Source organism: Anabas testudineus, chromosome 14, assembly GCF_900324465.2.
Source record: "Anabas testudineus chromosome 14, fAnaTes1.2, whole genome shotgun sequence".
Taxonomy (NCBI): Eukaryota; Metazoa; Chordata; class Actinopteri; order Anabantiformes; family Anabantidae; genus Anabas; species Anabas testudineus.
This window is the reverse complement of record NC_046623.1, coordinates 19,449,079-19,463,059: the sequence shown is the minus strand read 5'-3', so window position 1 is coordinate 19,463,059 and position 13,981 is coordinate 19,449,079. Positions and strand designations below refer to the sequence as shown.

General features: G+C 43.7%; 1 protein-coding gene across 1 annotated transcript; it reads right to left on the bottom strand.

Annotated features, from left to right (window-relative positions):
• Positions 1-703: 703 nt before the first annotated feature.
• Positions 704-13,978, bottom strand: arl10 (ADP-ribosylation factor-like 10). The gene is made up of 4 exons (XM_026373390.1): positions 13,698-13,978; positions 9,624-9,807; positions 5,825-6,000; positions 704-3,160 (listed from the first exon to the last, which is right to left on the bottom strand). The coding sequence occupies exons 1-4, from the start codon at positions 13,833-13,835 to the stop codon at positions 2,987-2,989; spliced, it is 672 nt and encodes a 223-aa protein (XP_026229175.1). The 5' UTR covers positions 13,836-13,978; the 3' UTR covers positions 704-2,986.
• Positions 13,979-13,981: the final 3 nt, after the last annotated feature.

Genomic DNA, 13,981 nt, shown 5'->3' with positions numbered 1-13,981 from the left:
GACCGGTTGTGGAACAGAACGAGATCAAGCTGCTGCAGAGGCCGGTACATTTTATCTGTTTGTATTGATTTGCTCAGTCAGTGGACAGGGAGGGAAAGCTCAACTTGTTGAAAACGGGTGATTAGGGGCAGTTTTATAGATCTACCTGGGTTGTTGTTGTGGAGTGAGATCATCACTAAACAGTGTTTATTGGCAAACAGTTTATCTTTTTTTAGGAGGTGGTATTTCAAATCCTCAGTATGCTATTTTCGGTAGCGACATCTTAACAATATCAATTCTACTTCATCCTTCAGCAAATGTCTTTTTTTCTAGCCACATGATACACGTCTTGTTACCTGATACTTTAATACAAACAGAAGGAAATGGGTGGGAGAAGATCATGATCACGGAGTGGCCAGTTTAAAGAAGCACATTTACACACCAAGTTCAGTCAGTGATTGTTCTTATGTCTCTGCTTTTTGGAAGCAAGTTATCAAGGGTATTGGTGATGGCTGCAGAACAATTTTTCCAGTTGTGCTTACTAGACAGGTAAGCACAACAAGGAGACAGGTGTTCTGTACCACCAGGCATACAGACAACTTGCACTGGCAGGTTTTATTGGGGCTGCAGAGGCAGGCGTACCTTATTTCAAAGATTGTATTTTTCATGGTTGACTTGGAATTTGTTCAGTCAGCCTTGTTAACATTCCTGACGCTGAGTCATATCATGTTTGGACCATCAAAACCTTTTTATTATAGATGCGTGTAGTGCATGGAGCTCCAAAATATATCTGTATACGTTACCAGCACTAACCTTTGTCCTGTCATTGTTATGGATTGCAGAGAATCAATCGAATGCATTCTTGGTATTTAAGAACAACAAAAACATGAAGACATGCATGAATACACATCGAACGGTTCAACAGTTGCTTAAGACATAAAGACGAGAGCAGTCATGGGTTACACAACAGTCCACTAAACTCTTGCTTAGAGAGAAAAGATTTCTGCAGAGCTACAGTACATCAAATGGAATAAAACTTCACTCGTAACAAACTTGTGCGTCATAAGCAAACATTGCTGCACATACATCATTAGAAAACCAGTCTAGCTAATTCCAGTTTATCTGTACAAGTAGCTGCTTTTACATTCATCAAAGTGTGTTTCTCAGGAGACGTGTCCTTATTGACGAGTATTCTACAGCGATCTAACTGTGGAGCAAACAGGACTGGGAGTGTACAGGCTTCAGTCCTTAAATGACCAGAGATGGACTCGTGTCAGGTCCATTCCTGCCTTAGAAGACAGAGCTGGTGATATTCTAGATCCCACTGCTCCTCATCATAACCCACAAAAAGACTAAACAAATAAGTGATCCTACTAAGAAATGTCATCAGTGTGGCTCTATTCTGAACATGCACCCGCTGTAGTTTATTTCAGTCCTGCACACACCATCCTGCTGCACCTAATTGGGATTCATCCAATCAATGCACTGATTCCTCCAGTAACACCTAGTTTTTTTGTACTAAAGGCCAACTCGGTGCTTTCTGCATCAACCCTGCGGTATGCATGGAGTAGATTTCGTCACCTGTTCAGGTTGGGCTCTGTGAACGTCCATGTGCAGGTGGTAGGTGGTCACACATGCTACTTTAATTTCTTTATTGTGTTGTCTGGTTTGTTGTCATAGGATTATTGTTGTCATAGGATTATTACTGTTATCAAGTGTATGCGCGCAAACAAATTAGGCTGAACGATAGCAAGCGATAGCCATGACTTAGCTTTAATTAAAGGCCAAGTCATGCTATCGCATCATCTACAGCTAGTTTTGGTCTTGTCCTAGGTTTAGCTGATGAAAAGAAGAATAAAACTTTCTGTTTAAGGGCTACACGTTTAATCCGCTTCAAGTTGTGTAGGATTCTTTTTAGTTTAAGGAGAAATCGTTGTGTCTGACTGAACTAGAAATCCATAAATGTCTTAGATCAGAAAACAAACAAAGCAGAGTTAAGAAAAAAGAAATTATAACCATGTGAAATACAGACTTAGAGCTTCAGCTGCTGAAGTAGGGAAGGTTTCCTTATTGTGCATCTTTATTTTGACCCCATATCAATTTTAAATGTTGAACACATCCATCTGGCTGAAAGTTGAGCAGGATGTGGACTGATGCATAAGATGGACAGGTTTATTATTAGACGCTGATGCAGTGCCAGTAGCTGGCTCTTATTTGTGCAGGTCTGCGAGAGCTAAACACATAACTAAAGTTACAAGTGTAGAAAGCTTCTCCTTCAACGCTGCCAAGAGTCGTGCAAAGCAAAATAACACCAAATGTCAGGGGTCCCTTTAAATTCCCTCACCAAACCCTCTGAGATCTCCGAAAAGCCTCTGTGTAGAAGAGGCTCTATAATACCCACTTGATTCAGCCCCCTGGGACCTAAACCAGTCAGCCCTGAATGTTGCCTGTTCCACTCTGCTGACCTCCCTGATCACACACACAAGGCAAACCAGGTAAAATCTGTATATGGATCCACAAACCTGATATAGTTCAGTCGACATTTCATAGACGGCATCATCTACATGCTGGAATAAACCTGGAACAGGTTGACGTTAAGACTAGTTCAAAGTGTGAGTCACTGGCAAGAGGTGAACTTTGTGGTTCTGACTCACAGATCCACCAACAAACCCACCTTCTGTCCTCGTCCCCCTCGCGCTGCACCTCCTCCTCTCTGGTGAATAAGACAAAACGAGTTAGAAGAAAAGAATGAAACGACACGAAGGGAGAGGAGGATGAAGTCACTTTTTCTAAAACTGAGCTGACATAGTTTGAAAGAGTCCAGGAAGATGAAATTCTTCTGCTTCAGTCCCAACAGGCTTCATCATGTCCTCCTCCTCCGCTGCCTTCAATAAGCTGGAGCTTAAACAAGCAGAAGAGGAGGAGGATGTCCTTAAGCCACCCTTTTCTTTTCATCACCCCCCCCACCCCCGTCTCCTCCTCATTAGCTCTGTGGGGGGAGCTGTGATCAGACGAGCTGCAGCAGGAGATCCTGGAAGGTATCCAGGCCCCAGCAGGCGTTCCTCAGGGCTCCATCCGATCCCAGCTGGGCCGCCAGGAGGAACAGCTTCCGGTCTTCGGTCACGGAGCCCAGAGACAAGGCTTCGTGTAGCTCTGCCACACTCACAGCATTGGGTTTATCCTGTGGAGTGCACGAAACAGTTCATCTCAGCTGGACAAGAAATAAGTGGCTGTACTAACCAACCCATGCACATTAGGTTTTCTATGAGCTGTGCATTTTTTCTAGATGTTGTCCAGCTGCAGTGTTTGGAGTTTGGCTTGTTTGATGTGTAGATGTACGTCTGCTGCAGGTGATCACACCTCAGTGCCTATAGCATACATATACTTTTAATAAACCTAAGTTCTGAAAAGACAGAAAAGGTTTATTGCGCCGAAACGTTGGTAAAAAACGATTCTAATAAAAACAGTTGTTGAAACTGTTCAGCTCATGTTGCCACCGACCAACCCAGCCGTATCTGAAAAACCTCACTTATTACAGCGATTCCGGGTGTGTGGGTTGTTTCCTTGTCTACAGTTGACGTATATCGGAGTTATTCACTTCAGTTTGCAGTCATCACTAAACACCTAATATTCAGCTACTATAACTGTAATAACCACATTACATCTTTTACTACTACTACTACTATTTCAACTTCCAATATACTTAAATCATTTATCTCACCAGGAACATTACCAGCTGATGTATTCCACCTGAAGAAGAATAAAAGTACCGTTAACTTACATAATACTTAATGTGTCATTACAAATGACTACATGTCAGGCTGGTTGTCGCAGTTCTGATCCACACTCACATGTGAAGGCAGTGAATTTAACGCTGCCCTCCCACACAAACTAATCAGCCCAGGCTGGAGTGTCTATAGACGTCCGCCTCGTCTCTTTACAGCACATCTCAGTGCACAGGTTCTGCAGGAAACTGTCTTTGTACTGTTCAAACACAGCAAGTACTGAGGCAGAGAACAAAGTGGTGGTGGGGGAGAGCAAGTATCACTGTCAGAAAGAGCTCCTCCTACTGAACACACTTCTTTTATTTCACCTGCGTTGGTTTGGATCTAAGAGACAACGTGAGACAAAGCCAGGTTCCTACCATAGAGGCAGCCATCGGTGTCCATTCATTTTAGTGTGGGAATTTAAATTAAAGGTGAGTTTGGTCATTTTCTTACTGTTCCACAGTACTGAGGTAGAGATTACTTAAAAACTGCTGACGAAGCAGTATATAAATCAAATTATATCATCATGGATTTAATGAATCAATCATGAATTAACCCACTGCAGCAGCAGGGGTCGGTGTAAGAAAATATCAGTACACCACAGTATCTTGGTGTTATGTTTTGGGATACCGATATTGATTCTCAACAACTCTGTCCATTTTTAATTAATAGTTTACATGGCGCAATTTGTGGCAGTCAATTATTTAGTGTTTTGTTTAAATTAAAGCCTTGGATACATATGGTGGTCTGTTCTTTATGTTATCCCAGCTCTTTTTAAAAACTGGAAATGCTTACATACAGTATAATCGTAATCAACCCTTGTAACATGAGATGTATCATACTGATGCATCAGTTTAGTTTAATTTAAGGAGTCAAAAATATCGAGATATATGGAATCGTAACCTGTATTTACACCTTTATTTCATGGAACCACGTCAGCTTCGTTGGTGACGTGGTTATTAGCGTCAATACAAACAACTAAGCTGCTTATTTAGCCATATTCTCACTAATAAATGGCCATACTGCAAACATCAGCGCAGACTGTGGTGCAGAACTGCACTGATTTATTATTTACATGTAAAGAAAATATTTTAAAAATATATATTTTTAGATTCTTATTAATTAATTGTATGTAATTGTCTTATTTTAATCACTATATTTATTATTCAACTGCTGTAAAGGTCATGTTGGGAGTACACATCATTTCTCCACCAGATTAACCTGCACGCGTTTTGCAATCAACATTTTGATGTTATCGTTTCTAGGTTTTAAAAATGCACAAACCTGTTTTTTTATCTCGGTAGGAGCTGAAATCATAACATTACCTTTTAATTTTCAAGATTAAAGCACTAGTCTCACGCTACAATACACCTCACATACAGGCGCCTGCTCTGTACAGATCATCGAAGCCTCAACAAAGATTTTCATCTTCCTTTCTTGCTAATATTAGGACTAACCCACAGGACTGAGGATGGAGCTGCAGTGGCTCGACAGTAGATGAATTCTTACTTTCCAAAAGGAGCCAAAGAAGGGTCCTGTATAATTTAGCAAGTAAAAAAAATGAGCCAAGTAGGAAATGTGTGCTCACTCTGACTCATCATCTTTACGTTTGATCAAATATTTAATTTAGTGTGACATTATATTTGAGTTCACAATAACTTAGTCGTTTAAATTTTTTACCAGAAAACTAGTCTTTCAGAGAGAGAGATTGCTTTTAGCTGTTTAAAGAAAAAGCACTGAACTGGTAACTGCTGAGGTTCACTCCTGTTCCTGTTTCCCCTTTTCCATTTTATGCCAACAGGGCAAGCTTAAAGGACTATTCCACGATTTTATATGTATTCCAGATGCAGCCCTTGACTTCCATTTCTGTATAAAGATCAATGTAATTATCGTATAAATGCAGTTGTCAAAATTAGCCTTAGCTTTATTCAATTATATTAGCACACAGTGCTACTGATAGATTTGTTTCTTTATATTTTATATATTTTTTATAATTAGTGGATGCTAATGGCTGATGAAATGTGCTCTAGGATCTTAGAGGTTCGAATTCACTGCTATAAACGGGACATCAGATTTACCTGCTTGTTTCCCAGGACCACCACAGGCAGCTGGGGCTCCACCCTCAGGAGACGGTGCAGTTCATCCTTCGCCAGTGGGAGGCGGCTCCTGTCAGACGAGTCCACCACATAAACCAGAACATGAGTCCTTCTCAGGTAGTCGGACCAGTACCGCCGCAGATCCTCCCTGCCGCCAACTGCAGCAGACAAACGGTACGAATATTACACTGGTCTGTTGTTTTACTGGAGCTCAGACTTCATTTTGTGACTTTACTTCGATCTGCATGTTTTAACTGTGATGCTTCGTGGACTGTTTGACAGAGATGACAGAGACAGACTGGGGACACCAGGACGTATATGAATCCAATGATTCCTCTGTGATGGCAGACCTTTCAGCACAACTCCAGCTAGTTTGACCTACAAGTTCAGGTCAGTTGTTTCTAATCTGAACTAACCACACATTTTGTAACCCCCCAACGTGAACAGGGCACCTGGGATTGAAATGGTCAGAATTAGATAAGCTGTTGCCATCCTTTAAACAAATTAGCCATCGATTCATGTCAGATGTGCACTGGACCAAAGGAAATCTGCTTTTTACTGAGGGATGAAACAGGTCGAAGACAGCACCAAGCCTTTACTTATACCCACGTTTCCCTTCTGGGGAAATCGGTTGATTAATTTTTTCCATCTTGTTGCCTCCAGACATAATATTTCAGCGAGGTTCTGAGCAAAATACAACTGCAGCTCCTCTCGCTTTTTCCCTTTTTATGGCTTTGAATTTCTCTTCATACAGTTTGCTCTGTTTTCCTTTACTTCTTTATTTTGTCTCTTCTTTCTTCATCTTTTCCTGAGGAGTTTGTTTCCGTACGTTACGGCACGTCTGGAGGCGTTGAAATATATTCAATATCTCGAGCCCCTGTATGATTGTGATATTGTATATCCTGATTGTTGCTGATGCTGAGTCCAGTCGTACAGTTGCACCTGTTAGTGATTCCTCAACTAATTAACATTAAACGCTGTTTTAATTAACATTAAAATCCCAGATGTTCCACATTGCATTTGAACGTCTCAGTACATGAACAACACCACGGCAGCCCCCCTTTGGGTGGTTTTAACGCAGGGAGCACATCTGAGTGAATCCAGCATTTAACCAGATGTGTTTTATTTACTTCATGTTCTTCTTTTTTCTTTTCTTCATTCTTTGTTCTTTATTCTGAGTTTTTGGAGCCACTGTATTAGTCTGGTTTTGGTTCAGTCCTCTATAATTGAGCCAAGCATTTTCCAGAACAAACAGCTTTGGTGTAAAGAAAGTTTTATAGCATCTGAAGCCTTTAACTTCCCACAATCCTGCTGTGCAGAAGGACTGACCAGTGGCTATAACAAGCAGCGGCACTGCACACACTCTGGTGAAGACCTGAAGTCATACCCATCTCCGACTTCAGCGCAGCACAGCAAGAATTCATTAGTGCTGGACTTAATGGAAAATGTTGCTAGGAAACTGGCTGGTGGTGAAACCTTTTACAGTAGCTGGTGTGATGTAGCAGCAACGAATACCTGTTTATGTGATGTAGCACCGAGAGTGAACCTGGTGCTCAGTGGTGCGAGCTGCTTGTGTTTTATAGCCAGTGTGACACTCGTCCTGCTACAGGTCATGTTTATAGATACACACCCACCTGTGCACACACAGCCAACACTGAGTCATGAGTGTGGGTGACGTGGATGTGTTTATATCGCACTGAGCTATATAAGCTGCGTTGACTACGTTAGTGATCGTGGTCTGTTCAGAGATTTCCCCTGTACTACTGTTCCTACTTTGATCCAAATGTTCCACTCTGTTACTCCACTGTCACATAGACGTCTCATCACAAACCTTTTCTCCTTATTATCTACTGGCTGTTTGCATATTCAAAGGTTTTTTCACAGGTGTTTTATACCTGGCTGGGCAGAGACGAGCCTCACCTGAGGCTAAACCTTCATTTATATCCAGTACTTCCACAGACCCAGTGTGAGGCTTTCTCGCCTGTCTAGTTGTACTTTGTTCTTCTCTTGCAGCTGTTAATAGGTGGGGTTGTGCACTCAGTGTCAAAAACCAAACAGGTGAAGGGCTGGAAAAATATCACCTGATCCAAGGGACACAGGGGAAGAGGCGACCAGTGTGAATCAAAGCTTCTCTCCTGCCTGCTGTGAAAAGTCTCTTGATGGAGGTGTAAGGCCGGCAGGAAATTAAGTGAGTCTGCAGCCCTCAAAGCAGATGTCTCTGTGATGTATGTAACAGTGATTAGAGTGGAAAGATTACAAGATCAAGTGTGCTCAAAAAGTTCCACACAGATGGCATTTATTACATTTCTAAGTGTGATGTTAAAAATCCAACCCACCAGCAGCTACTCACAGCTGGGAATACAGGAGAAGACACTGATGGTGCACACGTATTTGAAAAGTTCAGCCCTTTAAGACATAGGTAGCACCAAACCTGCAGCGGTGAACGTCAAAACGTGTACCGGTACTTGCCTAATAATCAACACTTGAAGAAGGACCGGGTCCGTTTCTCATATTGTGGGTTGATGGAGTACACGTCGCACTAACAGTCGCATGTCCTAACACCGAGTGTAGAAACTCTAATCTCAGCTGCTTAAATCCTAAAATTACTTCCCTAAGTAATCTGATCTGCAGGATTTTCCCAAAGGATTTCATAAAAAGAACTTTCTGTCCCCGAGCGTTGTATAGCTCCTGATGTGTGTGTGTGTGCGCAGTAAACTGTCAACATGCCCGTGCATCAGTGTCACCGAGACAAAGACTCCAGCACTTACTGCGCTGGGCCGTTGAAGCCTCCTGACGGGCTGGGTGGTAGCACGTGTTCTTATTGCTTTCAGAGATGAGAAAAGGATTCTTTGCACCCTCCAATCTCTGTGTTGAGATCATGAATAAATCAGCCACAGAGCGTGACACACTCCTCCATCGGCACAAACTCGTTCTGAGGCCGACTGTCTCGCACTCAGACTGGCGGAATGAAAAGGAAAGTCAATTATGTTATTTTTAGCACAGCGCTGTGGCGTTCAGTGGAATGCTAATTTGGAGGATTGAACATAATCTAACTGGACTTAAATGCTTTTCCTTTTGCAAACCTGGATTGTTTGATTTCCTCATTAGAGTGAAGTAAAACAACGTCCAGAGTCACAGTTACAATTTCTAAGTCCCTGTAACTTCTGTAAGTTTGTTGAAACAAAACAGAAGAAATAAAAAAGGCAATATCCGACCAATACCAGTGATCTCAGTGTGAAATCTGTTCAGGATGTGTAGACAGACGCTTGGTTCAGGTTTTCACTCATGCTGGCAACGTGGCTGTGAACAGTTAATGCAGAGTTGAATAATTCAGTTACAGTTGGATATCAAATTTGGTGCAGACGGCCACAGTTTCCAGAGTCTCGGTGACTTTGGTGACTCCTGACTTTCCATATAGAGCTCCTAAGAGCCCCGTAGGTGTTCTTGTCCAAGGACGGAAAAGAGAGCATCCAAAGCCCTGCTTACCTTCACTACTGAGCACACGACTGGTCAATGTCGTGTTCAACCTCACACGTGCCAACGTTAGCAGTCTAACTTCTCCATGTTAACATCATAGTTGGTAACACTAACAAAGATCCCGGACTCTCACAACCCCCCACTCTGCACTTCAGTCTTTGAATCGGATCATGAAAGAGTGGCTTTGGGGTCGTCTGCTACAAACTGGAGCGAACAGAGGGGAAAAGCAATGTCTGCACATTTGATAACAAGACCATAAACCAGACTTAACAAACTGGATTTTGAGAGATAAAAAGAGTCTTACTCTCCAGGAAGTCCAACTGACAGGCGGGGGCGTTGAGGCTCATGAAGTTGAAGCCGCGGGTGGGCCGGCAGCCGCCTCTCTTAGCTGATGGCTCCCCAGGAGTCAAGCCTTGTAACATGCTGCTTTTTCCAGCCCCGTCCAGACCCAGGACCAGGACTTGACGCTTTCCTCGCTCCTCCTCTTCCTGTAGGCAGAGCACAGTGCGGTTCAGGGTCCGGAAGTGAAACGGGATCTATTAAATCAGGTTATTTGCTCAGTTTTAACAAGAATCAGTAAGATTGTGGAGGAGGAAGGATTTGCCTTTGTAGAAGCTTTGGCTCACAGTAAACATACCTGAAGCTGAACACAGTGCTATTGACCGTCATCAAACCACCACAGTCCAGAGCGAGAACAACATTCAGACCAGAAGAAGAACATAAGTAGATATGAGGACACTGTTTGAGTTCAGCATTGACCAACAGGTTCAGTCAATGACGTTAAAGATAAGTTACAGAGGAACCAGATAATATTCTTAGAGACAAAGCACTGATGACAGTCAAATGTATCGTACAGTATGACCATCAGGAGCGTTTGTGTGACGGTTCAGAGAGTCTCCGAGTGAACAGAGACATGACATTTTGCTTTAATACGCACCCACTCGTCACTACAGCGAAGTTACTGTGCAGCTAGAAGCACCAAGAAAACAAAATATGGCTCCTTTAAGTCATTTACCTAAAACAGCCTCTGGTTCTGGCTCATGGAACGGGAGTGGGTGGATTTCTCCTTCCTACATATTGTACATTTAGACTGGACAGGATGAATATAACCTTTGACAATACGAAGAGGAGGTGCCTTTTTTTTAAGACTTTCTATATTTGCTTTCCACTGATTAACAAGCAGGAAGCGTCAGCTTCATTATTGTATCACGCTGAATGCTTCAGACTTGATCCTGAGTGTGCAAGAAGACACTTCATTATGTTCTGGAATATGAATCAGTGTCAAACCACTAGAGGTAAAGCTCTTGATATTATACTTCAATAAAATGTTGCACAGAGCAGCACGATGGTAACGCTGCACTTTATTACTGCAGCTTGAAGTCAGGTGTCAGAGAACGCACAGAAACAGAGCGCTCGTCCTCCAATAAGCCGCCTGTATCTGTACAGAGACTAGTGGCTGACAGCAGTAAAGGTTGGCAGCCGGATTCAAACCTCAGTGCTGAGACACCGAGACACCACAGTCCCCTGGAGATCCTGCACATGTCAGTCATCTTTTTAAAAGTCACACAAGGTTAGTCTTTATTCATGCTGAGTGCAGATGTGTGGCTGCTGGTCTGTGGAGGATAATTAGCAATTCCTATCAGCCTCTTCAGAGCAGAGGTGAAACAGTTGTAGCTTCCTCGTTAAAAAAGTCCCACTTCAGTTTGCTGATGACCTTGTGATGAGTTTATGTCATTTTTAAAAACTATACCAGCAGAATCACCTGATGTGATTCCCTGATATGTACAAGTAGCGTGAGAGAGATAAACTCAAGATATTCTAGTGACGATGACATTTTGCTGGTAGGAACCACCGACGGATGTTGTTGAGTAAATGTAGCAGCAGAGAAACGCGGAGCAGTTCTGGAGCTTGCCTCCATGTACGGCGACCCGCTGGGAGACGAACCTCAGAGCAGAACAAGCTCTGAGGCTGCAGGGTTCGTACAGCTTTTTCTTTTTCAGCGTGGACTTTGGGATCAATTCTTGCACACTTGTTCTCAGCTCCAGTCATCCGTTTGCATCACACTTTAATCTACATTAATCTGTGTACCTAACAAAACATTCCACACCGATCGGACATTTTCAGTCCACGCCTGAACTGACTAAGGCCACTGCTGTGGTTCTCATCTTCTCATCAAAGCCAGTTTTACTCTACTGATTTCTATTGTTCTTCCACACCACAGGGAGGAAATAAAGCTCAGCTCAGCTACAGATCTGCACTGCTGGATCTGACGAGGATTTAACGTCTTGCTCAAGGACACTCCAGTGAAGCAGATACTTGGCAACTCAACAGAAGCACTAAAGCCAGGAAAAACCTTGAACAGTATTTTACTGAGAGAAAGGAGTGAAGGAAACCATGATTCTCCCATACTGTCCCATATCATCAGTCCCTCACTATCCAGAAATGAAAAGTTGTATAGTATGAGCACAATTGATGGGTCAAAAAAACAACCAGTGACCCTCAACGCTCCTCTTCAGTACTTTCTGTTACTGCCTCCACCACACTCAGCATGTTCTGTGACATTGCCAGGCTCTCGATGGGCAGTTAGAAAAGGATCAGAATTATTGCTACAGAGATATTATCTTGGATATGTTACTCGTCGGAGCCCAGCGCCTACATTACGCACAATGCAAATCAGCCGCCAACAGCTGGGCCAGAGAACAGCACCTAGCCTCGAGCAGCTGGAATGGGCTGCAGGGGCTAGAGGTCTGCTACGTGCACGTTGAACTCCACACCCCCCGGTTTTGACTCTAGTGACATCATTTTCACTTAGTTAGTAGTTGTCTCCAATAGCTAGAAACATGCTGTTAAAGTTATAGAATAAAGATAAAAAAGGGATGAAGCTTCTCTAACAGCGCATCGTCCACGTTTGTGCACGTGTCTGTGGAAACAACAACATCTAAACTGACCCAGTCTGTCAGCTTGTGTCTGCAGCAGCTTGTACAGTTCATCCAGCAGCTGAAGCCTCTTCCTTTACTTTTTCGCTGTTTGCCCCCGTGTGAAGGAGCATGTGCAGCCCCCCACCTGCTGAAACCCCCTCAGGTGAAAAATGCACCATTAGTCAACTCCTGTGTTTTCTGAAGCTGAAGAAGTCGTTACAGAGCATCGGGATGCTTTTGGCTCCCAGGATGAAAACATTTACGGCCCCTGTGCAGCGAGACGCCACCCGACGCTGACAACAGAATTCTCTGAAGACCGGCTGAGCCAGATAAACCAGGCTAAGCCCATTACAGCCGGCTGCTGATTAAATGTGGGCAACAAGATTAGAGACATGCAAATAGGTTTTATTAAAAGACTCATGATTCATTAGGAGCCACAGACACACGGCTGCTTCCGCTCTGTCTCTGACACTTACATTAGCTCATGATGTGAAACATAATTTTCACCTGTCTCTGTTTGAACAGCAGCTCCAACAGCTGAAAGAATGACTTTGATAACTGAGTCACTATCCCGTCGTCAGTGTGCCTGCTGCCTGTCGTTCCATATGTTCACAGGAGTCTTACATCGAGGATATGGAATCTCTGTAGAACCTGGTTTATAATGTAACAACGGGTTCTTCTAACACTTCTGTCTACTGGGTTTAACTTCATCTAATTACTGGTAATGGAAAAGCAGAGCTGTGTGCATTCACCTGGTATCTACGTCCAGCAGCCAATTTATTAGGAACGCCTGTTCAACAGCTCATTCACCCAACGACCAACCGATCACATGGCACAAACTCAATGCATTTAGCCATGTAGGTCGAGGCAGATGGCCGCCCACCCTGAGTCTGTTGATGGGAACAATGAATGTAGTATAAAGATGTTTATTTCTTAGAATGGAGTATTTCAGGAACTACAGAGGTCTGGGTGACAGAGGAACGGCTGTTCTTAAACTCTCTTTTTACAGATCTGTGAACAGCGGCTCGTTGCTCGTTCACCAACTGGAACCGGGTTTCAGCATGTCTCTTTTTGGACAAGCGTTATCTTCATCACATAAATGAATCATCATCATAGTACTCTGGATAGTCCACCTCCAGTGGGGGTCCTTAGTTCCTTACTCCCTCCCTGCCTTTGCCTTGTACCTCGTTAGTCGCTTTGGATCAAAGCGTCTGATAAATGACATAATAAATGTCAAATCATCTTCATCACACATGAACATGTCAGCTGTCTCCTCCTCTTCCTCAACACCACACACGTTCTTCTCTAGTTCAATATGATCAGCATCACTTATTCACTAAGGATCCTTACACCTTCCTCATCATCTTCCTCACCCTCCCATCCCAGTCTGTCAGCTGTAATAACAGGCTGATGATTCCCGCCTTCCTGTCGAAGTGAAACACCTGGACCCGCTGTCCTACCTCCTTGATCGTGCAGTAGTCCGCCTGCGGTGACCATATCCGCCTCTTGTAGAAGTAGTTCAGGGCGATGAAGAGCGCGGAGCCCAGGGCAGCCACGGCGGCGGTGAGGGCGATGGAGATGTGCCGGAGGAGAACCATATGTGGGGCGCACGGATCGGCGGCTGGAACCGGGAGCAGCAGAGAGGGAGTCGCGGAGGGACCGTGTTGGGGACCGTGTTGACACCGAGTGCTGCCGCGGGACGCGCCACATGTGACCAGCTGCTCGCTCCGCTTGTTTTTGTTCC